A 26,608-nucleotide genomic window follows, 5' to 3' on the forward strand; every position below is an offset into this window, starting at 1 on the left:
CTCCCAAGTTGTTGCTTTTACTTTCTTCAGAAACTAAGCAAGGGGTGATTGAATTGTCGTATTACTAGTTAAAGGAACTTGTACGAGAAGTGCGCACATAAAAAGCAAAATTTGAACTCAGCTGACTTCAAAACTTCTATTTCAGGTTAAAGCTCGATTTCGAAAAATTGGTACGCTAACAGGGCTGGCTCTTATCGGCAACAGTTGAGGAGATTGCCACCAGAGAAAGGCGAGTAATGAACTCTCCTTTTTTAAACTCGGACTTAACTGAAAAAGGGAAATTAATTTTGGGAACGATCTGTGTGATGGTGATTAGTCTGGATCATCGTTTGGATTGCGAAGAACTCCTGGGAAGTTGGTGAACACTGGAGTGTGGTAAATGGAGGTAGTGTGCGCGGATCACACTAGGTGGGAGACTCTACGCTAGTGTGGGGCTGAAGAACCCCTCCATCAGCCTTCAAGTATATAACCCTGTCCGCAGAATAGGGTGCAAACCAATCTTGTCCCAATCTCACAGTGAGATGAACTCGTTGTCCTGGGTAAGTACTTTGCAGTTCAGTAGATATCTGATTGGCTGTAGGAGTGGGAGTCGCCTGTATGCTAACTAAGATCCATTGTCAAGCTCTGATGTAATGTCTCTTTGCAGACTCTACTGGGGCTGTGCCTCTTGCAATGTACACTAGGCCAACTCTCCAGACCGAAGAGGGCGCGACTAGGTGAGTAAAACAGATATTTCTTTTGAAACTAAACTACCAAAAACAGTATCCCTATCAAATTAGTGAAAATTTTACCTTTCCTCAAAATGCACTAAGATTTCCCTGAGAATGGAAAACTCTGCTGTGAACACTCACACTTTTGCTACCACTTTAAAATTTTCCATTTTCTAAGGTTTTATCACTAATTTTCACCAAAAGTTTGAGCTTTAATTCTGATCACTTTACCCATCCCTCCCAAAGAAATACCCTTCTCGATTTTAAGAGCTTTTTTGGGGGGTAGATTTGTGTGTTTGGAACCCAGAGTAGAAAGTTTAAATCATGAAAGCCGTTGCGAGAAAATTTTAAAATACGAAAATTATTTTTGGTTATGTGCCAATTCTGGGCTGTCATTTTCAACAAGTTTGGACATGTCTCCCTTTAGATTTTTATTAATATTATTTCAGTAGCAATCTGGTACAACAGACAGTAATGGCTTACTAGTCCCTCGATGCTTACAGGAAGCTTAATCTTGTATTAAGTCATTTCCGGCTAAAATCTTAATCTTCCATTTAGTGAAGTCGAACTTCCGGTACAGGGATCCTCAAACAGAGGGATATCTATCTGACCCTGATCCAAGAAGTATCCTTAATCCAATTCTCATGGAACGTAGCCGAATAAATGAGTGAGTGCGAGGTTTGACGAAAATAGGCGGAAAAAATTTCGAGAAAAAAAAAATCGTCTTGTAAGCACTATTACTTCCGGTTTAGACCGCTACCTTTCTGTCAGATCCCATGAGTTACTTCATTGCAATTTAGTGCAAGAAGATTTGCACTGCAAGAAAAAAACAAAACTGCGCCTCAGTTGACGGCATGACCAATCAACTTGTTCACATCTGGTAGCTAATCGATTTCACGGCAAAAATTTAAACTAAGAGCGATGAGTTTTTACGGGTGCATGGCTTGACCAATGAAATAATTTAATTACATAATGAACATCCTCTAAGATAACAAACACACGCGAGTTGCATTTTCTTAAGGTTCTCGTTTTACTAATTATCTTTTATGTTGCACTTTTTACATGACTCGTGTCTCACAAGTGGAAAAAAGTTGAGAAGTTAAACTTAATGAAGATTTAGATAGATTTGTTCCATCAGATCCGAGTAGTAAAATAACTCCGGCATGTAGTTTCTGGCTGTCAAAATACCGCGTTACATCAGACGGACCAAAATCTTGGTAAGTGTTCATTTAGAATAACTGTTAGGTGTTGGCTAAGATTGGACGAACTTCCTGTGGTACTTTAGATTTTATTAGCCATCGTCTGTCTATTGTCTTTTCGAGGCGAAGGTGTTGTTCCAGCTTCGGTGGTTAACCTAAAAACTCTTAAGAATGTATTTGTTCTTCTGTCCCGAAAAGTCTTACTGTGTTGTACCTTTCAGCTCACTATGGATTACTTCATTTCGAATGAACCTCAGTACTCCCAACTCGATAACGATACATATACTTCAGTTTTAATAGCGCCATCCTTAGGGGAAACCGTGAGTCAGTAATAATCTGAGTATAGATGTACAAGAGTCTGTCGCAATGAGGTTTCAGAGGGTGTCTGTCAGTTAAGTAGAGGATAGTGCTGTCAGAATGTTTGGTAGGCGTATTAATGTGTTCAGCTTAGTCTCGTGCCGTAAGCCCAAGATACTTTGATGTCTCGCCAGTGCTCGCTACAGTTGTTGATTTCTAAAGTTACGGTTAGATGTAGCCTAAGGAGAGAAAAGATTTTGGCATAGTTTCTATTTTATAGAACGAGTTCTGTGAAATGACTTCTGCATGTTACATATCGAATGTAAGCATCAGGTAATTATGATCAATTGCAAATTGGTTGTGTTTATTTAGTGCGTATGTGCAATCGATGGATAGGTTTTGAATAGGAGGAACATTTTAATGCCCGTAAAACTAAGAAATTTTTTGAAAACTTACTGGAAACTAGCATCCTACTGCGCATGTCCCAAATTAAGAAATGTTTTGAATCGTTTCTACTGCAAGCAAAAGGAGCGGTCTGTGTTGGAAGAAAGATTGTGAGTTAGAGGCTTGAGAGTAGCAGTAAGGGAAAGACTGTGATGTGAGCCTTACACTGGAAGCTGAATTTCTTAATAAAAAGAAACCAGCAAAATGACATGTTCATAAATTTGTCTGTGATTTAGACGGCCTGGAAGCAGGATATCTTCCGCCAACCAACGGGGCAGGCGGAGGTGGAAACGGATACGGAGGAGGTAGTTCTCATGGAGGATTTGGAGGAAATGGCCATGGCAACGGAGGGGGTCACGGAAATGGGGGTAGCCATGGCAACGGTGTAGGCGGTGGCTATAATGGCGGAGGCGGAGGCGGTGGAAATGGTTTCGGAGGCGGAAATGGAGGTTTGTAACAGCGTCGTGATTATACTCTCCTTACGGCGTATTACCCAGAGCTAAATGTTAAACTTGTATCAGGAGGCCGTCCAAGCAACCAGTACCTTCCGCCGGGCGGAAATGGGGGTGGCAGACCATCTGGCTCATATGGAGGTGGCAATGGAGGTGGCAATGGAGGTGGTAATGGCAGACCTTCTTCTGGTTATGGTGCTCCGAATGGAGGCGGGCGACCTTCAAATGGTAATGGACGCCCGTCCGGATCCTACGGCGCGCCAAGCAACGGAGGAGGTTATCCAAGCGGACGCCCGTCTGGATCCTATGGAGCTCCTAACGGCAATGGTCATGGTGGCAACGGCCATGGAGGCAACGGCCATGGAAGCAATGGTCACGGAGGCAATGGCCATGGACTTGTAGCCAACGGAGCCGGATTTGGAAGTGGAGGCGGTTTTGGAGGCAGCAGCGGAGGACGTCCATCTGGGAACTATCTGCCACCCGGTCAAGGTGGAGCTAACGGATTTGGACATGGAGGCGGTAATGGAGCAGGTCATGGCGGAAACGGAGGTGGATATGGAGGCAATGGAAACGGCCACAGAGGCAATGGAGGCGGTCATGCAGGTAACGGAGGCGGCCATGGAGGTAATGGAGGCGGTCATGCAGGTAATGGAGGCGGTTACGGGGGAGCAAACGGTGGAGGTGGCTTTGGAGGCGGAAATGGTTTAGGTAAGTAATTATTTATTCTCTTATCGCCAAGTTCACATTCACATTTCTGCATGTTGTTTGAATGTCGGTTACAAATACTGTTACAACTTCATCTTACCGTCATTCACTAAAAGGAAATCCTCTTCAAAATTGTGCACGTATACTATGATTAAATGGTTCCGTTAAATGGAGTTCAATGTCACGGCCACTTAGACCGCACTACAGTCAACATCCCATAAAAAAATGACCCAAACCAAGATGACAAACCTAAACGTAATCAATGTAACTTGAAAGAACCGATCTGACAAGCACAATTCTAGGAGACATGAAACAAAAAGTAAGAGAACTTTGTGAAGACGCTTTGCGGAAACCAAAAACAATTGTTCAAGATTTTCATACTTCTCGATAAACGATCTAATTTATATCTCAAAATTGACCATCATATTGAGTTATCATCCTGATTTGAGTGGTTCAAGCGCGCTGTTGATTGAAATAACTCACTAGAGGCAAGCAAAACACACCCAACCAACTTTCCGCAGTAAAATGTCATAGATCTGGACTTTCAGTCGCAAAGTTTTTAAAGAAATAGCTGGCTTGATTTTCGAGAAAAACCGAAACAGTGTTAAACCTTGTTTTTTACGTTTGACAATCAAATTGAAGGCTTTTGAGAATGGTTATACCGATCTGCCTTCTTCCCGTACCTGGGATTCTCCTATATAACCTTAGGAGGCCCCAACTTCCTAATTTGGGATACCATCATAGAGGGAACGTTGTGTAGAATTATTATATCTAATTACCGGCTCCCTTCTTTTCCTAGTAACTTCCCTAGGGAGCGTTTTTGTCACCAGGAAGTTTTCTTTAAAATTTCTTCTAGGGAAGAGGGATTGTTTGGTTTCAAGGGGAGCTGATCCCTAACTCCCACTCCCGGTACTCCTTTCTCCTTCCAGAACTTCCCTAGAGAAACTGGGACCATTTTTTTTAACATCTAGAGGGTGCTTAAGTGAAGAATGTTCTCTGATGGCAACAGATCTCTCGGTCTGATGAACAATCAGAATCTCAGACTCCTTAAGAGTCTCTCTCCCAGAACAGTTCAGAATACGATTAAGAAAAGGCGAGATTAAAAGTGAACCCTAATATAACCTTTTAATTTGCAGGAGGCGGTTCTGTCAGCAGTAACTATCTGCCACCTCAACAAGGTGGTGGTGGTGGTGCCAACGGTGGCTACTCGCAGCAACCTCAGTCACCGGATGGAGGATACATCTATTAGTAGGAATGTCTATTTAACCTAAAAAGTACACGCCATCCCACCCAGATTTTGTACTTCAGGTGTTTTTAATAAAAAGTATTTAATTTATTAAGGTGTGGTATATGTTTTCAAGTCCAATTGAACGCCATTATATCATTAACGGGTAAGGTAAGTTAAACAGTGAGGTTCTCAATTACACTTTCCTTGTTACGAGTCTTAAAATGGAAGCGAACATAATTCCCTTCGACCAAAAGGATTCAGTCCAGTACTCCAAAAAGAATTTTCTCTAGCCCCACTTTCGACATCATCTTTACATCAGGCCTGAGCGTGATTTAAGCCCGAGAGCTATTTGCCAGTTTTTTGGATATATTTGGAGCCCGCACCATGATGAATTCAGAAACTACTTCCTCAATCCAAATCCCTTTTTTTAATTTCCTAAGCAAAATATCTTCAGAGGCACCACTTAGTAGTTAATTTTCCTGGATAAATTAAATTCTTCTTTCTACTGAGCTACCATTGACAGCACTTCAGTCCGGATGCAGCTGAAGTGTCGCATTATTTTCATTTAATTATTAGGGGAACAATATGTAGATTCTTATAAATGGTGAATACGAAGTCGTGCATTTGTCACGATGTTATTTAATATAAGACTACCAAGGTGAAGATATAAAAACTTACATTGTATACTAGCGCCAAGCGGAGATGCCTGGTATTACAATATTCTGTCAGTCGATTATAATAAGGAATGGAACCAAATTTAATCGAATATATTACAACATTAATGAATAAAAAATGACGTTCTTTTTTTTAATAATGTTCTTAATTAATGAAAGATACCAGCAAAAGTTAAAGAAAAACTTAAAACACTGAAATAAATAAAGTTATTTTTTTTTTGAGAGTTTGAGAAGTAAATCATTAGTTTTTATTTCAAAAATAATTCATTTAGAATACCATGCGATCACTTTCATAGTGAAATTGTTTGAGAACTGAAAAGATGTTGTCCATGTGTTGATGATGTGTTACGAGTATATCATCTGCAAGCGTAGGGATTGCTTCTGAAAACGATGTGAGGCGTTGTTAACAAAATAATTTAGTCAGGACTATCTCCTTAAACACTAAAATGTACGTTAATACTAAAGAACATTAATAATTTTAAAGTATCTTTTGAGATACCTTTTTAATTGCGGAGTAAGTACAATTGGTATGTCAAAAGAATTTTTTTTTTCTTGCAGTTTTGTCTAAACTTATAAATTCATACAGACTCACATTGCCCAATTTGTAAAAATCTTTGAGACGGAAAATGCATATTTCCTAAAAAAATCATAATCGAAAATCTGGAAGAACGCAATACTTTCTTTTTACGTGGGGTTTTGAGAACGTAAAATTAGGTTAATAATACTTGTGCCAAAACAAATTAGATTTTTTTTGAACGAACTAAGACACTGAACTGTTGGAATTTAGGATTGAATTGAATTCACATTTGTGAATTATACATTAGCCTGTTGCACTGACGTGTCTAAACCATCCGTAAAAAAAAATGCACTTTACAGAAGGAATAAATTTCAAGAAAATTCGTAACTTTTTTACTTTATACAATGTTCTAAAATAAGAATTTGTACCATAGAATTTAAATGATATTTGTTCGAGTAGACGACTCATTCACAGAGGGAGATTTCATAGTATCCATAACTTGGCGGCCCTTTAATTGAAAATTAAAAAAAAAAAAAAATTATTGCACCTACTTCGGATATAGATAGCGCTTCAAAGAAAAAGCCACAACAAAGTTTTTTCTCGCCAAATAAAAAATTGACTGGAAGTGCTTTCGATTTCATTGCACTTACGATGTCGAGTAAAGCTAGCGCCAGATTGTGTAGCTTAAATAAAAGATCTGTAACTACAATTATTAGGTTGCCAAATTCGGTCAGTGTCGCCAAGTGAACGAACCCGACCAATTTCATCTTCTATGGTTTCTGCGTCTGATTCATATTTTTTCTATTTTATTGGATGATAGTCCTCTAAGGTATTTCTTACTAATTTCTTCCCTCTCACATTTTTAAAAATCTTTTTCGATTTTTTTATTAAAAGCGGTAAATAGGTATACTATGTATATACATTCTATTCCACTCTTGGTGGGTATATCCTACTTAACTCATGTGGTTACTAGACAAGTTATTGTTATCACAATTTGAGCCATTTACAGAGTATGTTTAATACTTACTCAATAATACCAGTCAGCTGTTAATTATATACATAATATACACCTACCTGGCGAAATTCTCACATGTTGGAACTCCTACTTTTGAATATATTACGACTGTCAACCTGTTCAATTCACATCATTGAATGCGCAAATGCTGCTTCGTTTTTACGATACCAGCGGATTTTGTAGGATACTGACATTTTTACACTTATATGTTTTAAAAAAAAGTCATAGATATTATTTTCCCTCAAAATTGTCAAATCAAATCCATCGTCCTGATGCTTCTTGAGAGGGTGCAAAGAATATGGTATGGTATTAATCTTAAAGAGGATACAGAAATGTTTCGTATAATGTTACTGCCTCTCTAACACTGTTTGCATGGTTTTAATATTAAAGTAAGAGTTAATAAAAACTTTTTTTGATGTCGAGGACCGATCGAGAATGCGAGAGTTGTTCGTTCCACGGAAGAAATGTTTACCGTACCACTTTAAAGAATCCAAATTTAGGTAAAGGAATATTTTCGCAGTAATCCTGGGAATCAGGCGGAGCAGCTGGTAATTCTCAAGGCACTCTGAGCTCATTAAGGGCGAGAGCCTATGTGTCAAAGCGTTCTCATAAATTAGGTTCGATAAAAGGCCATGCATATTAGTAAAAACAATGCAATCATCCGCAAGGAAATCACCCACAACGCTCACACGAACTGGATATAAAAGAGATAAGCTAGTCTGATGGAATGGCAAATGCTCTGGCCTTCAGCGGACTAAAATGCACATACCGAAAACTGAATTAGAAAGGGAAAGGGTAACTTACATATTTGCAGCTGCAGAAGAATGTGCATTGGAGGTGAGTGTAGCAGAGATCTATCTCAGTACCAACATGCAATGGATATCATACATGATATGGGTAGTAAGTGGACCAGTGTACAATTCAGTCAGATTTCATTTAACTCCAGTTAAGTAACAGAGCAGTTAATTACGCAGTGAATAACACATAGGAAAGCCAACTTAGTACCCAGATGGGTCTTTTTTGGAAAAATTTATCAAATTAACTGTAGGCCTACATCACGATTAGGCAAATCGCTATCTGAATAACGAGGAAAATTTTACTTAATTCAAACGTTATGAGTAATGAGTATTGTACTTTTTTTATCGTTGTTTTGTTTTAATGTTTTGAGTAAGGAATGATCGCATCTTTGAATATTTGTTCTACTCGAAGCCATTGCCAGATGGCAACGCCATCCGAACTTCTTTTTTTCGTGTAGCACTCGCACCTACTATTGTAACTACGCTGCTTATTCTTGCCACTCCCTATTCATCCAAATGATGAAGAAGCAGACCGTGAGAAGAGTCGTAAGAATAATGGCAGTTGTAGTAAGCCAGTTGGTGGGATGAAGATGCAGATAAGCTTTTATGGGATATAAAAGAGTAAATTACTTAATATACTCTTATATACACTTTAAAGTGTGGCATCACCTCTGATCACATCTGAATAGTGAACCCAGAGAAGGGATCAGCTATGTGGTTACCGTACTAGATTCCCGCACAGACATACCGGACTCGAATCCAGTTGTGCTACGATTTTCTCTGCCTAGGCGCTTCATAAAATTCACTTTTCGGAGTCCGGCCGACCTCTAAAAAGCTCCGGACGCTAATAACCACAGATGTTGGTCGCGCCTGTTATAACAGAAATTAGAGAACCCCCCCCCGCAAAAAAATAAAAGAAATAAAAGAATTTTATTGAAAAGAAGAAAAAAAGACATACATTTTTCATTTATTCCCTGACTTTTTTTATTATTATTATAATTATCTTTATGTAAACATAATAAAACAAGAAAAAAAAAAACTAATAATAATGGAAAAAAATAATAATAAAAATTACAGAATAAGGAACACAATTACAACAACATACTTGGTAACACGATTTAAATTATAATATAATATTTTATAATAAAGAAAAATATTTCACTTTTTATTTTAATTTTTTTCCAATAATTATTCAATGATTACATTCAGTTAGTGTTATCTCCCCGCATGTGTTAACCTTTATTTAGGAAATTAAAATATAAACAAAAATCATTAACTGATTTAAATAATAATCGAAAAAAAGAAAAACAAATTACTAATATCAATCTTCTGGAAAAAAACACACAGTGCTATTTTAAGTTGTTTTTTTTTTCAGATTGCAGTTGGGTAGAAGAAATGAGTAAAAAGAAGTTACTAAATAACACACCACACTGTAATCGTCTTATATTTAGTTCATTATTAGGTTTGTTCCAACAAGAGCAACTTTTCTGATTTGTGATTGTCCCAAAGTGTATACAGAATGAGCGATAAGCTATCTAATAGCAAGTTTCAAACTGGTTCAATATTTTCATAGTTCCCAGTATTTTGTGATGTCCAAAACCACTTGGAAAAATGGTGCCTCGACAGATTTTCAGACAGACTTTCCTGTACCTCTTGCTCTATATCTACTGTTCAGGAGACAGTATCCGTAAGCAAAGGGTTTGCAAACAGGACGAAAATTGTAAAAAAAAAAAAAAAAAAAAAAAAGTCACCGGGGCGTACACGATTTCTTTTCATGAAAGATTAATGTGAAAGACTAGCTCGCTCTAAACTCGCATTTGTTTCTTTTGCAAGGCGATGAAAATATTCACGTAATGTCACCTTCTTGGCTATCCTGTAACAGTGGGATCAGTTTCAGCAATCTTGAGGTCCCTGTAATGACTCCAGAATCAAAACCACAAAAACCACAATACTGACACCTCAACAAACATAGTAGCCGCCAGTAGAGATAGATAGTTTCTGGGTAACGTATTTGGTTTAGGGAAAAATCTAAACCAAATCTAGGCCAACTTTAGCTCAAGAACCCAAACGGAAGACTTAATGCACAGCCATATCTTACGAATGAATTGCGTCGAGGGATTAAGTCTAGAATGAAAGGCCCCTCTTTTTTTTTTTTTTGTCAAGCATTCCAGAAAGCCTGCAGCATAGTAACTACATGAAAGAAACGTACAGACACCTTGAATGGTTACCCCAATCTGCACTCTTCCCAAGGCATTACTAGAGCCACCCTGGATGGGTTACCGAGTGATGCAGGAAAACTCTCCTACCACTTTCACATATACCAAAAAACCTCATGGTGGTGGCAATAATCAGTTGATTTCGAAAAATCCGAAATATTGACGAGCATATTTTACTCTCACATTTAACAATAGATTAATTATAATTAGAACAGTGTGGTGAAAATAAGTAAAACTCCTGAAATGGCATTTCCTACCAAGAGCTTAAATTTAATATCCACAGTTTACCGAGTTTTTCATAAATATGTCGGAAAATTAAGGGGGGGAAAAAAGGTCAAAAATTCAGTTTTGGAAGAGCAGCTTTAGAAAATGGAAATAGAACGGAGAAAATCATTAAAGAAGTAAATGAAAACTTAAACAAATTCATTTAATAAAGAGGAACTTCCACATTTAGGATTTTCATCGCTAAGTTACTGTCTGAAACCCATTTTTCATTTATTTATTTATTTTTAACAGAAATCAAGTTTCGACTATTTTTGTGATTTTCCCATCTTTCGACTCACGGACCTCAAAAAACTGGCTATTTCTGATGCTAAATTCATCATTTCTAATAAAATCAATCGATGGGGGGGCACACTGGCATTTTGAAACATGGAAAGAAACGACTTTTTGATTATGAGCAAGTATCTTCCACTTCTATCCAATAACTCTCAAAAAACTTCAGAACTGGAATTAGGATAATCTTTGGGAAGAGAAGATAATTCTCGGGTCCTATTTTAACTGATCTTCCAAAAAAAAAAAAAAAAATGCAAATAAAAAACAAAACAAAACCGTTACATTACGCATACAATTATTAAAAAACAAAAATCACAAATTCAAGTTTTGGGACCCCATAACTAAAGCTCAATGAACACAAAAAAGCAAAAACTGCTTGTTGTAGCAAACCTAATCATAAAAAAAATAATAATTTTTGATTCCTTGGACAAGACATAAAAAAGGTAAGAGCACAGCCCCTCTCAGGAAAAAAAGAAAAAAGAGAAAAATTCTATGAAATTAGGAAAAATGCACACACGTACAATCATCTCAATTACGATTTCTTTTTTTTTTTTGATAAAGTTTTCAATTTATTTATTTGTATTCTTTATCTTTTCTTCATATACATATATATATATATTCATTTGAATTTAAGAGCGTACAATTAGAAAATAAGAAGACAAAAAAATCAAAAAGCGCAAACATTTCAACGCGGGGCCCCACCCGCTGCAAAAAACAAAAATCTGTCCTATATTCACTTTTTACAAATAAAAATAAATTGGTTGTAAATTTTAACAAATTAGAAGTAAAAAAGAAAAGTTACAAATCATTTTCCGTGTATTTTTTTTCTTTATTTATAATAATAATTTTGCCATTTAATAAAACAGAAAAATTAAGAAATAACATTGTTTAACTTACTCTCTTTTTTTATTTTCTTTCTTCAAATTCTTATCTTTTTTTTTTATATTTATATTCCCTATTATTTACAATAAAAAAGAAAAGAAAAAACAACTAAAGTTACAAGTAAAGATAGAAGAAATCAAATATAACACAAGACAAAATATCCAATAATAGAATTTTTTAAAACATACTTGTTTTTTCCCTTTTTTTTAATTCTAAAAACTAAATTTGTTGTATTTTAGTTATTTTTTTTTCTATACAATATTTATTTATAATTCTTTTTTTTTGCTATTCACATAAAACATTGTTATTTATTCTTATAATGTGAGCAAAGAACAAATATATATATACGCAAAACAAACAAAAATAATAATAATAATAATAGTCTCGAGAGAAATGTTACGCATGTAATTCAATCAAAAGAGGAGAAGAAGTTTTGTTGTTTTAAAAAATTATTTAATAAAATGGTTCACAAAAAAAATTAAAAAATATATATTTATAATATACACAAAAGAAACTTCTTGTTTTTTTTCAGGTTATGTCTGTTACCATGGTGAGTGAAAATAACAGCTGTTCAAACGTTATTAGTTACTTGGATTTTTACGAAAGAAAAAAAAAAATTATATAATAGATTTAAGCGATCTTTAAAAACGCAATCTCGAACACAACAACAAATATCGAAATATAGCAATAACGTAATTATTAAAAATTAAAATTAAAAAAAGAAAAAAGAAAAGCACTTCCGTCATGTTTATTACTTATTATAACCTTACATGCCTAGAGAGGTTTCCAGGCGCCAAAATCTTTGTTTTTCACTGAAAAAAAAAATTCCATCTGTTTCCTAATCTTTCAAAATGTGTTGGTTTTTCCGTAATGTTCATTTTCCATGCTAGCACTTCCTCATTTAATCACCTATTTTTATTGATTTTTTTTGTCAACTTAATGGAAAGTTTACCATTTTCAAGATTAATGATTCGGTTTTTTAGTCGACAAAATAATCTTTTTTAATTTTAACCAACAACAATTTTTCATACTCCAAATAGTTTTTTTTTTTTTCCTGTATGGATGAATAAATCTAAGAAGATGATGATGACTAAGAACATATATTACTTGAAAGAAAAAAATTATGAATAAGGTACTTCGAAGACATTTTTATTTTAGCCCATTTAATTCTAACAGCTGTTTATATTTGTCTGGGCAGCAAATAATGCCATGCGAAGTTGGTTCCAAATAAAGTAATTCAACATCTTATCGACCAAAATTCTTTTTAACAGAATTAAAAATTTTGATCATTAAATGAGGAGCACCTATTAGCAAAACTTACTATTTTTTTTATTTATTTTTTAAACAACAATACCACAAAAGGCAAAAATATTTTATTCACATATTTTTTGAGAGAGGATATTCAATAAATGTTTTTTTAAATAATGTGAAGTTAAATTGAAAACTTAATTCATACACACAAATATATACATATATATGGAAAAAAGATAAAAATGTCATCCGCGTAAATAGTTGTTTTTTTTTTTGTATGGCCGCAAAAACCAAAAATATTTAAACACGTTTAAAGGGCTCTCCACTATCCACTCAGTAAATTGTGTCTAGCTCATTTTGAAATTATTTTTTTTTGTTTTCTGACAATGTATACGTATTGAGATAGAGGTGACAATCTAAAATTTCTCTAAGAAAACTTCCGATATTTTCTTCTTTTTTTTTAAAGTAAAATGTTTGAATTAACTTTACAGTAATTTGAAAATGGCTCAGTTCTCGTAACCGGCAGAGGTCCAAAAAGAAAGAAGTTGGAGGGCAAATTGGGATAGGATATCCTGTTTGGTAAGGAAAAAAAAGTAAGTTTGAAATTTAGAAAACAAAGAAACAGAGAAAACGGGATTACAGGAGTTTTTCAGGACCAAATGTAACTAGGATTTTACCCTGTCTCCAATGGAAACTGAAAGTTATTTAAAGGAAAAAATTATAAGGATAATGTGGCAAGCAATCAAGGAATATATATATATATGTTAAACAGAGCCTTTAAGGTCAATATAAGAAGCAAAAGGTTATTCAGGAAAATCAAAATGACCTTATAAACTGTAATTGTAAAAAATTACTTTTATAAAATGGTGTCGAGGATTGGCAACAATTATTTAAAGAGCATTCTCACACGTCAGAACTCGGTTAGTAAATACTGCTAGCTAATTCTACCTTTCGACTGAAACCTTTTGCTCCATCGAACTGAAAAGCAATGTTGGAGTGAAAAGCAAGGTGGTACACCTGTAATAAGAATGTCTACTCTGATATGGTAATATTTCCTTTCAGGTTGACATATGATATTGGCAAAAATCAGAACTGTTAGGGAAAATATGTCCATAGAAGAAAGCTACATATATATATACAGCATTGCCAAATACGGAAACGAGTAAATGAACTACGGAAATAGTCCGACATAAGTAAAAGTGTTTTTTAATAGATAATTTCTTGAACTGTTGGAATGGAGGTACAGTTAGTAAATCTTTAAACCGCATTAGCTTGTATTTTATAATTTTGGCACCAATATTAGGTAAGATTTAATGCAGGTTGCGGGCAAAATTTACTATTAATCCTACGAGAATCAAACAAAGATGAAATTCAAAAAAAAGGTAAAGGTTCATGGACTGGGATTGGAGGAGCACAGAAAAGTTGATGCAAGACAGGGCTATCCCTGAGAAGAAACCTCCATAGAGAGAACAGAAGATCAAAGCCGAATGAAGTCAAGGCTTTAAGACAAGTTCAAATGATACCGTACTTAAAAAAAAAAAAAAAGGAAGAGAATTCCCAAAGTGCCACCTAAATCTCAGGAAAATGTTTCTTCCAGTAAGATTTGCATAAAAAAAAAAAAAAATTGTTGTCTCTTGCGCAAGAAAATTACAATAGAACCTGGAAGTTTTTTTTTTTTTTTTAATGTTCAGCAATTTGCAGTTTTTTCTTCAATATTTCTTGCTTTTTTCTTCAATATTTCTTGTTCTTCTTCAATAAATTAACTATAAACCCTCACATACCCACAACACTAACCAAACAGAAGTTACGAATCATAATAAGGAGAAAAACAAAGTAACACTGTCGCTTTTTTATCGATTATTTTCTTCCCAATTTTATTAGAAAAACAAAAAACAAAATAAAAATGGCTTCGACTGCTTTTTTTTTCAACACAACAAATATTTTTAAACATATTAGGCTAAATATTAAGTTTTTCTTTTTTAAATATGTAATAATTTTTTTAATTTTGTTAAGTTTAAATGACGTTTATTACGTAACTAGATATTATGTTTATATTTCATGTACATACATCTGTTAAAAATTGCATGAGAGGGGATCAAAAAGTATCGTGAGATTTTTTTCGCACTGAAGAGCAATGAGCCCAATTTTGATAATTATACTTCCGCCGATAGAAGCCTAATTTGGCTGGCGTCGTCGTAATTAAGGATGCTGTAATAAACTGATTTACTTTCGAGTTAAGGGGGAAAAATAATTACAATATTAATCAAAATTTATTTATCAAGAGCCACCAAAGAAAAAGAGATTGGGGCTAGGAAGTGTAAAACGATTGGGATAGAGGGTCTTCGATTCTCTAATATCATCTCCTACGACTACTTGTTCATAATCAAGCGAGAAGTGTGATAATTCTTTGCTTAAGTAATGAAGGACTTCAGTCAGTATTTCCGATTTAAGAAGCGATTGGAACTTTATATTTTAAAGAGTGTCTTCAAAACTACTTAAGAACCCTACTTGATTGGAAACGAAGATTTAAGGTTGAAAACTGTTCAAGCAAGATAAAACCCCAAAGACTTCTACGCAATATAAAGAAAATGTTCTTTAGTATAACTGAGAAAGCATGCACTTAAGATATATTTTAGAGATACTGGATGACCTTGGGTGGGAAAAACAGCCCAGCTGATTATAAATTGAGAAATCACTTAATAATAGGCTTTAGTTCAGAGAATTTTTAATTTTTAATTTTTTTTTTTGTAGGCACTTTACACCAGAATTATTGAGATCAAGGGTCAAAAGAAGGTAACGATGAAGACTGTCCTAGGGGCAAGAAGAAGAAGTGTTTCAAGAAATTTTGTGAGAGAATTTACAGCAGGAGGCCCCCACAATTAATGTATGATATTGATGGGTGACCCAGTGTGAAAATATTTTGAAGTCGAATGGCACCTCTCTAAATGGTCAACCCTAAACGTACAATTTCACAAAGTAGGATGGCTGTAAAATTCTTGGTTTTCGGCCTTGGATAAAATTTAGCAAAGCTTAAAAAAAAAAAGAAAAAGTACCCTGCTTTGAAGGAAGCACAAATTTACGTTTAAAAGTAACAAGAATAGTAAACACAGCTGGCCTTGGACGTTATCAACCTCTCGCTGATTTATGTTAGGCCCCCCCCCCTAAAAACCTCCCAACAAAAAAATGGAAAACCTCACGGAAATTTTCTGAACTGATCTTGGGGAAAAACTGTGTGCATATAAAGAATAAAGAAAAAAATTCACCTCTTTTTGAGGACTATAACACTAACTCGTACACTTATCACCCAAAACTGGCCACTATAGTTATTGTTTAAAAGGTTATGGCTGCATGTTAAGGTAATTCTTCTACAGCCATCTTTGTTTACAAGTATTATCCAGAATTTTCAACATACAGAAAAAGGTTGCACTTATATAATATATGTTCTGAAACGTTTCGACGAATAAAAAACCAAAAAAAATAATAGTATATTAAAACGCCATCTTTAACTACAAACTACTGCCAAACAAGACAAAATTCAAGGTACATATTAAATAGGAAAGAAATTAATAACGAAATCAACTTCCGATTTCCTTTCAATTCCCCTCTCATAATATACATAAACGTACATATTTATTTATTTTTTTTTTAATTATAATTTGCAAGACACGAAGTGGAAGATGTACTTCTCCTTAACAACATAATCTGTAATTCTTTACTTACTTATAAGCACATAGGTCAATTTATGCGAGTTCGCATATTTCAAGTTTAGATTACATATACATACGCAAATAATTTCAGTTTTTTTTTTTAAAGTTTTTATTTTCTTTCTGTGGCTTTTTTTGTTCTGTAAAAATCGTTTGAATTATTTTTTTGTTACGCCCCTTCGCGAGCACACAACACACACTCACCTCACATACACACAATATACACAAACACAAATATTTATATAATGTACTTCCCTCCCTATGATCATCATTACTTTAAAACAAGACGAAGTGTGACAAAACGTTTTTTTTAATATATATTTTGTGATATTTTTTATTTATATATTTCTTAAAAATCGCATCCTTCCTTTTCCTGTATAACACACTTTCTCACTCTAAATATATATATATATATTGTTTTTCTCTCTCCCCCCCTCTCTCTTGTGTTTTTTTAATTATTATTATTAATTATTTTTTATTTATATTTATATTTTTTATATTAATTATTTATTATTATTTTTTTTATTTAAATCTTGTGAATTTTTTCACCGACAACAACGGGATTGTTTCTGCGTATTTCCTGCGCACCAAGCTCTCTGTAGTTGAACGTGCAGTCGTGTTTATCGGAGTACCGGTGTACTGCACAATATAGGCCTCCACACCTGCATTCAAACCCTGCAACAAATTAAAAAAATTAACCATGTGTACAAAAATTGGCAGTACAAAATACGAGATCGACAGCAATTTAGGGTAACTTCTAGGCCTATTAACTGAGCCACTGCAGGCTGAGGGTTACACATGCATCGGCTTGGGCCTGGCAGATGACTAGCCTTTGTAGGTTCTGTCAGGAGGAGGAGGTGGAAACGGCACTCTGCACGTGTTGTGTCAGTGCGAGCGGTTAGAGTCTTAGGGTACGTTCACAACGGAACTGTGAGTATAGACGATAGCAGAGATGATAACTGATAGAGTAAAATATAATCGCTGATTAGTGTGCACAACGGAGATACATGCAACATGTCGAGTAGTGAAGAAGACTTTTTATGTTCAGCAGCCACGAAATGGTATATTTTAACGAAAAAACGATTTAGAAAATATCATGTACATCCCATAAATAAAAAACGAAGTACTTTGGGCGAATTTCACCATTAATATAAGGAACTCCGGATCGTTTTTTTTTTTGAATATGTGAGGATGGGTCCACCCACGTTCGACTATATTTTAGAAAAAATAAGGTCAAAATTAAGTAAACGTTGGAAAAATTGTCATGGAAATCCTATAACCATAGAAGAAAAACTAGTGATTACTCTGAGGTAAGTAATGGTTTTATTGAGAAAAAACAAATAAATACAAATAAAAATAAATGTAAGCACGATTTAAGGAACAAAATATTGTTTAAAAGTAAATAATAAAATAATAACAAAAAATAATGAGTGAAGACAGCACTAATTAATTTTTCTACGTCCATTTTGAAGCTGCGATACTAGAGTTCAGCTAGCAGAAAAATGAAATATTTAATTCTATCATCTATGCTCGTTTATAGCAGCGCGTATGAGTCACTTCGTTTTGCACGCTCACATTCGAATGTATTATGTTATTCTTTAAGCGCTGATGCATCACTCCTATCATCTATGCTCACAGCTACGTTGTGAACGTACCCTAAGGATGTTAATTCTCGGGGAGGAAAAACCAAGACCTGAGGAGCTTTACCCAAGAGCCGCTCTCCAGCATCAAGAGTCTGATTAAAAGGACAGGTCTGGAGGGTGAGCTTTTTAGAGTGAGGGGAGCCACAATAGATCCAAAGGGGTCGCAGTGGCGTAGGCCTAGTGGCCGCCCTAATCTAATCTAGGTAACTTCTAAGGAAACGGCCATAATTTAGGGGCAACTTTACCTACATTTCAACAGGATAATAAGGAAGGTGAGAGTTATCAATTGCAGTTAGTTGTGCAGACTGTAATGAAGACGCAGACTTCAAGCATACATCGATGAAATTTCCATGGAATGAACAGAAAAGAAAGAAAATTACTGGTTCCACAATCATGCTAGGTAAAAGTGCAACTGATAATTAATCAGTAAAAAGTACAGAAAATAAAAATTATTGACAACTGATCTAACCTGTAAGTCCAACCTTCTTGCGGCAGACGGCACATCTATTCTTTTTCTTATTTTTATCTTTTTCATCTTTGTTATCGGTATCCGGTGCAGGCTCTTTGCCCAAATCTGGAGACTCGGATAGTGGAGCAACTGCGGTTCCACCGGTCACGCTACTGCTTCCACCTGCCTCACTGCCTTCACACTAGAATATAAAATAGAAAAATTATATATTTAATGAATATAGGTAAGAAGAAAACCAAAATTACCATCAGGAGGACAACTAACTTAAACAAAAAATGAAAATAAGTAAGAATCCCTTGCAACTTTGCTGGCTACAACTAATTGTGATAACGTTAAAAACCTAGGACGTAATAGGGAGACAAAAAAACTTCTACATTTTCCGTAAACAAAAATGGCTATTTTCATTAGCTTTCCTTTTTTAAAGAATTTACACTTATATTACCTGGGTTATTACTACTTGTTTTTGTAATAAAACTTATTGAATTTACAATTTAACACTTGTGTTAACAACTCTACACATGATGATATTGAAAACAAATTCTATTTAGGCTTTGTCTTGCTTCAGATTTATACTTATTTAATAATTTAAATATGGACGATTTTGCTACAATAACACGTAACAGATTCAGGAAGAAATCGTTCGCAGGCATCAACAAATCAGGCAAAATTGTTTTTTTCTTGCGCAGCAACTATTGCGCAGAATCAACGATTGGTTGTACCACAAATCTACAAATGGTAACGGACCGTGAAAATTTCTAAAGGAAATGTTCGTTCAGACAAAAGTCATATAAAAAAAAAATGGTTGTGGTAAATGGGCAACAATGCATCCAACTTTCAGTGATTGGTAGGTAAGGTATCTCATAAATGTGGTGAAAATCAACGCAACGAGACCAATCAATCAGCCAATGATTTGTTGATGATGTAGAATTTATAATGGAGTGGCTTTTTTTTTAACTTCTTTGGCATATCAATCTCTTTATGCAAAAACAGAAGACCGTGTCTCGACGATCTCTCCTTCCACCAGCCATACAGTGAACTGTATTTTGGCCAATTTAGCCGCCATAAAAGAGCAACAAAATGCACCCTTTTATTAGGATTCTTTAAGTGCTTCTGAGGTACATTCAGGCGTGTACTCACTTTAAGATGGTAAACCGTACGTACCGAGGTATTATGCAACTAAGTAATCATATTAAACCAAATTACGACACTTCAAGATGTTGCATGCATTGCAGCGTGTCGCTGGAAGATCCGCAATTGGGGATACAATAGTCCCATTGGCTACAAGTGGTATTAGGCCTAGTAAGCAATTTCTTTACCGGATTGGTACGAGGGTCGTTTGAAAAGTCCGTGCAAAAATAAAAACTACTTAATTTTTTAGGGTAAACCTTTTTTATTTTTCAACGTAGTCTCCTTTTAGGCTTATACACTTCGTCCAACGCTGCTCTAGTTTTTTGATCCCTTCCGAATATTAGGATTTGTCCAAGTCTGAAAAATAGCCATTCGTTTCTGCAATCACGTTTGAATAAAATCTTTTTCCCGCCAGCCATTTCTTCATATTGGGGAACAAATAGTAGTCTGAGAGAGCCAAGTCTGGAGAATAGGGGGGATGTGAAACGAGTTGGAACCCTATTTCCATTAATTTTTGCGACCACAACTGCTGAGGTGTGAGCTGGTGCGTTGTCGTGATGGAAAAGGACTTTTTTGTGGGCCAATCGTGGGCGTTTTTCTTGCAGCTCGGTTTTCAAACGGTCCAATAACGATGAATAATATGCACCTGTAATAGTTTTACCCTTTTCCAGATAGTCGATGAGGATTATTCCTTGCGAATCCCAAAAGACAGTCGCCATAATCTTTCCGGCCGAAGGAACGGTCTTCGCCTTTTTTGGCGCAGATTCCCCCTTGGTAACCCATTGTTTAGATTGTTCTTTGGTCTCAGGAGTGTAGTGATGTATCCATGTTTCATCCACAGTGACGAAACACGACGCTTAAAGTCCTGCGGATTCTTCTGGAACAGCTGCAAACCGTCCTTGCAACACTTCACACGATTTCGTTTTTGGTCAAGCGTGAGCAATCGCGGCACCCATCTTGCGCATAGCTTTGTCATGTCCAAATTTTGATGCAAAATATTATGTACCCGTTCATGCGAGATGCCCCACAGCACTAGCAATCTCACGCACCTTCACTCTTCTGTCATCCATCACCATATCCATGGATTTTATCAATGATTTCTGGAGTAGTAACCTCGAACAGGGCGTCCAGAACGTTCAGGCGTCACTTGTGCCCTATATGGCCACTCCGAAAATTTTGAAACCACTTATAAACTGTTCTAATCGAAGGTGCAGAGTCACCATAATGTTTATCAAGCTTCTCTTTAGTCTCCTGAGGCGTTTTGCCTTTCATAAAGTAGTGTTTAATCAACAACACACGAAATTCTTTTTCGTCCATTTTTTGAAAATCACTCGACTTCCTCGATTCAAACGAATGCCAAACACAAAGAAATAGACCGATCTGGCTGAAACTTGGTGTGTGTTCTTCCAAGAGATGCTACTAACTAAACATAACCTCGATATGCGCCAGTAGTGCTATCTCTCTGACTTTGCACGGACTTTTCAAACGACCCTCGTACAACATTAAATTGCAATTTTTCTTAATACATTTCCAATATAAATTACAACTAAAATTGTTCTTAGTAACAACACCAAAAAAACACACTCCACAACTAATTTCTGGAAAAACTCTAGGAAATTTTAGTTGATTACTTACAATTTAACTGATGAAAATTTCTTTCAGTAAAACTAAACATAAAACCAACAAATACACTTTCCCCATTTAAGAACTTACTCCACACTTCACCATAACATATACGCGACTAATCGAAGCAGAACCTTTGCACCATCTTTTACTGGAGCTCCCACCAGTAACCACCAAAACAGAGATCAGCTCATCATTACCTGTTCATTTTCATCGGTCGATTCATCATTTTCATCTGGCTGTGACATTTCTTCACCACAACCCAAAAATGTTTTCTATTTATTTTTTATTTTTTTAATATTTACGTACAACTTTTTAAATTTTTTTGAAAAATAATTTTTTAAGGTATTTTTAAAATTTTTATTATATTTTTTTTTATAATTTTGAAATAATAATGTATTTTTTGTTAACAACATTGATAACTAGCAGTGGTTGCTATGGAAAGAGACAAGAGATTAACTTTTAGAAACTTTTAGTAAATAAAATAATATTTACATACATTTGTGTAACAACGAATTGTTCCAACAATAATGAGCTTGTTGCCAAGAAATTACACAAATAAACTCTTTTAAATTACAAATGAATTAATAGCTCTAAATTAACCATAGACTTTGGCCAGTAAATTAACCATTTTTCCAAAAGCAGACTAATCCAAATGATTGTTACACCATTCAAAGTGAAATAACATATGATAACCGTACTGTAATAATGACAAACTATAGTTTCTACTCCAGTTTTATTTTTATTTCAAGTTTGTTAATGTAAGGGCACATCTGACAAAAAATAAATAGACGATGCAATGTGGAAGCGAGGTGAAAAACATTTTGGCCTAGCAGTGGAAGAATGCGATTTACATAATTACAAATAAATGCCTTAATTTTCTCAGTAATTCATTTTAATTTCATTTTCTTCGCACAGTTGCCATGAAAGTAAGATTCTTAAGAAATGTAACAAATCAACGCATCTACAGGCTACAATTATCTTTACTTATTCCACAGATGGACGTCACTAACTACGCAGTGTGTGTGTGTGTGTTCGTCAGCAAAATAAAAACGTAAAAACAGCGAAAAGTTTCAATTTGGTATTTAGAGTAGATGATGACATCATCGGATTGGAAAATACGTTTTCATCGGGGGGGGGGGGGGGGGTCAAAATAAGTCAACCGGAAAATAAACCATCAATTTCCTGCATCAATTTCTATCAGACAAATTTTCTTTGAAATTTACTAGAAAAGACTCTACACCATTTTGTAAAAACTCTGTATCCCCACCACATTGCGCATGAACAAATTCTCTAGCTTTTATTAATAATGGGATTTCTGGGCGAGGGGAATTGGAATTGGTCTAAATTCCAAAATGCCATTTCAGGGTATATAATGGAAATATAATTCAGTATTTGCAGCGGAATCCAGAATGCTTCTTCCTCATTCAGTTGGTCGTGAAGACTTGAATAGATCGCCAGGTATAAGAAAAGAATCCTCTTGGCACGGAGAATCATTGGCCGAGGAACATAACGACAGACGAAATCGATAAAACTTTTTTTTTGGGGGGGGGGGGGGGTCATCATAGCAGACGTTTTCGCTTTGTCCATTAAGGTGCTTAGTGATGAACTCACGTTATACACTCAAATCATCCACAATAATCAGCACACAATGGTCCAAATATTGCTGCAAGATTTTGTCAGTACTTAAAGTCAAGTAAAGCATTTAGCAAAAATTTCTCATCTTGAACTCCTGCGATAAAAGTATTCTTTTCTTCTTTTAGACCTAAATGTGCTGTTACGCGCCAGATGTTTCCATCTCTGATTGCACTTTTTGTTTGGCCTTCCACCAGTACCACCTTAAGAGAAGTAAGACCAAGTTCCAAGTGTTTCCATAGCTGCCAATCCCTTTACTGTTGAAAATGAAGAAGCCTATTTCTTTATAAGCATTCACTGACTGTACCAATTTCAAAACCACCAAAAACGAAGAATTTTCACTTTGTAAAATTATTTTAAAAGCCGTATAAAACTATTGGGAAATCTTTAGCACTGACATAAATTCGTGCACTAAACTAACAAATAGACCAAATTTCATTGATAGCAACGCCATCTCTGCGTAAGGCCAAGAATTTTTCACCTTGCCTACTGTGTGATAAAGAACTAACTATGAAAATTCTTCTGGTAATTAGTCTCTTTTCCGTTTTTCATTAAATTTTCTTAAGCATTGGACTGTGAAGGTTTCCTTATTGTTTATAAACATCGAACTTAAAGATTCCCATCTGAAGCCTCTATATTACATTTTTTCCACATTTAGGTTTACCTTTCTACTTATAAATGCTAAACAACTTAAATAGATGTTAAAATGCTGAAGAACACTAATTACTATCTCTAGAGTGGCTGTATTGGAGCTGTCCCCCGGGAGCCACTCTATACATTTAGCCGACAGTCCTCTCTGAGGATGAACTCTACGCTAGGCAGTGATCTTCAAGCCAGCTGTGATTAAAGCTCTACTTAAAGCTAGAAAAAGATCCTTAAAACAAAGCAAATGATAAGTTAGTTTATATTTACAATAAATCAAAACTTGGCAGAATAAGTATTCTAAAGTTTCAAGTCCTAAACTTCATAAATAAAAGCAAGACTGGCCACTACTAGAACTGAATTCTTTTACATCAATGTATTTACCTTGTAACTTGGACTTACCTTAGAAAGATCACTGAATTTGTCTGAGATTCGACAAAAAAAAGGTTCGAAATAAAGGCCCGCATACAGCGATATCAAGCCCGTATTAGCTGTGATAGTCTGATGATTTCACTGAGAACTTCTGCCTTTGAACTTTATTGTGACGGATACAGCTATATTATTAGAGGAGGAACTAATTACCAACTTTCCTCATGCCAGATGGATGGATGATGCATAGCTGTGCAACAGTCTGCTAAAGATATAGACCACGCTTCTTCGATTCTTAAGAAACTATCTCCACAGATAACCTTCAGGGATAGGGCAACTTTTAAATAATTTTGTATGCCTGACCGCTCCTATTACATAGTGTAAACAACGGTCTCGCTACTGATCGCATTGAAAAACATTGGATTTAGAAAAAAAATAAGAGATTTTTCTTGTTAGACCTTCAAGAGGGATTGATTGCCTTTTCTATCTGGAGGAGAAGGGCAGGGCATCCTCAAGGCTAATCTAATCTAAACGAAATGTGCTCCCAATTAGCAGAGAGAATCATGAGACTTGGGTGCACCAAGTATTTCACGATTCCTCTTGGTGATGAGGGAATTCGGATGTTAAGTACTCAGTTTGGGATATCCAAATTCAAGCTTTTTGACAGGCGTTATTTCAGTTTCCAATAAGCATAAAAGTCCAAGTTACAAATAATAATTAAGACGAAGAACAAAACAGTAATAATAAAAGAAATTCAAAGTAAAAGAAAAACAAAAATAAAATGGTCTAACGTCTTTGAGATCTTGGGTAGGAGGTGCGATGACTGGTATAGTGGGAACGCCCGTGTCCATACAGGCTGGTGTGGGCGGCGCTGGAGGACCGCTCTGGTAGGTGGCTGGCGCCCCGGAAGGCGGCTGTTGTTTCTTCTTCAACGCCTCTTTGTAACATAACGAGCACAGACCGTCCGTCGAAGGATTACCGTAGAATCCACAACCAGACCTGCACAACGCTTGCATTGAGTTCGATTCTCTCTCCATGGTTATTCCTTTGTGTACTTCTCTCCTTCCTTTGTGGACCACAATCCTGAATCAACAACAAAACGCCGCTATTAATTAATTATAATAATATAAACAAGCATAAGTTAGTTCAGGGGATTTGTAGAGAACCCGGCAATAAATATCTAGATAGAAAATGAGTAGTTAGCTTGGCTAAATAAGCTATACGAGTATTTACTGGTCCCAAATCTGTAGTTAGCCGGTCTCCGGACGAATGTCTGTCTGTATGTACTCTGGCCATGCTGAGATTATAAGAGGTTATTTCAGTGTCGTATATTTCAAAGTCATTCAGGCAACTTTATTGACTATCAGTCCTATGTAATTAATTTAAAGCTAGTGAAGGACTGCATAAGCAGATATCTTGATGAGTAAATGTGTAGGTGTCCAGGTACATAGGATGTAATGGAAAAGGGTAATCGCCTGGCCTTAGAGATACTAGAGTGGTGTATAACGCAGCCTCTCGCCTAACTTTACTACTGGTATTATTACAAACAACAAAGCCTGACGACCGCATTGTAGACCTCTGGAAGGAGAGCACTGCCGACTCAAGACTGTTATATGAATCTATCAACAGATTGTTGGAAAGAAAAAAGACCAGCACTCTCCACATTGAGAGGTTCAAATTCCCAGCCATTGTGAATGGACTAGTGGCTGAAAATTCGAATAAGTAGAGAATAAACAGAGGCACGGATCAGTCTGTGAATCTGTAAGAGAATAAACAGAGGCACCACGGATCAGTCTGTGAATCTTTAAGAGAATAAACAGTGGCACGGATCAGTCTGTGAATCTGTAAGAGAATAAACAGAGGCACCACGGATCAGTCTGTGAATCTTTAGAGAATAAACAGTGGCACGGATCAGTCTGTGAATCTTTAAGAGAATAAACAGAGGCACGGATCAGTCTGTGAATCTGTAAGAGAATAAACAGAGGCACGGATCAGTCTGTGAATCTGTAAGAGAATAAACAGAGGCACGGATCAGTCTGTGAATCTTTAAGAGAATAAACAGAGGCACGGATCAGTCTGTGAATCTGTAAGAGAATAAACAGAGGCACGGATCAGTCTGTGAATCTGTAAGAGAATAAACAGAGGCACGGATCAGTCTGTGAATCTGTAAGAGAATAAACAGTGGCACGGATCAGTCTTGTAAATAAGTACTCTGGCCCACACTGGATTTGCCACAGAATAATTAAATTTTATAAGAAGAATCTTTTATAATGTAGAAATAAACTTAAAATTACTCACGTATTGGATATTATAAAAGAAAAATTTATCAATTTTCTCAAGTAATTGAAAGCACATGCCTCTCTCCAAGGGCAGTTTAAAGGTAAATGATAATACATACAGTTTTTAATAAATTATGAAATTGTGTAATTAATGTTTAAATACAGGTATTTTAA

The 26,608-nt window shown here is 35.6% G+C and overlaps 2 protein-coding genes across 9 annotated transcripts in view; one reads left to right on the top strand and one right to left on the bottom strand.

The window, feature by feature from the left end:
• Positions 1–415: 415 nt before the first annotated feature.
• On the top strand, positions 416–5,147 carry LOC141452417 (uncharacterized). Its single transcript, XM_074124531.1, has 5 exons — positions 416–539; positions 647–716; positions 2,887–3,099; positions 3,172–3,810; positions 4,944–5,147. Exons 1-5 carry the CDS (start codon positions 522–524, stop codon positions 5,054–5,056), a joined length of 1,053 nt encoding a protein of 350 aa, XP_073980632.1. The 5' UTR covers positions 416–521; the 3' UTR covers positions 5,057–5,147.
• A 3,819-nt stretch (positions 5,148–8,966) lies between these two features.
• drn (zinc finger AN1-type doctor no) overlaps positions 8,967–26,608 on the bottom strand; it is a 65,339-nt gene continuing 47,697 nt past the window's right edge. For 7 of the 8 annotated variants that reach the window (XM_074124534.1, XM_074124533.1, XM_074124538.1 and 4 more), the window contains 3 exons: positions 24,947–25,238; positions 18,759–18,939; positions 8,967–17,321 (listed from right to left, as the gene is read on the bottom strand). In XM_074124534.1, coding sequence (XP_073980635.1) covers positions 17,173–17,321; positions 18,759–18,939; positions 24,947–25,192 — 576 coding nt within the window. In that variant the 5' untranslated portion in view covers positions 25,193–25,238 and the 3' untranslated portion in view covers positions 8,967–17,172. Of the gene's footprint in view, positions 17,322–18,758; positions 18,940–24,946; positions 25,239–26,453; positions 26,601–26,608 lie in introns of those variants that run through there. The other variant, XM_074124532.1, reaches the window with a different exon arrangement.

This window comes from Rhodnius prolixus, unplaced genomic scaffold (assembly GCF_049639745.1).
Source record: "Rhodnius prolixus isolate KJV_2025 unplaced genomic scaffold, Rpr scaffold_3, whole genome shotgun sequence".
NCBI classification, from domain to species: Eukaryota; Metazoa; Arthropoda; class Insecta; order Hemiptera; family Reduviidae; genus Rhodnius; species Rhodnius prolixus.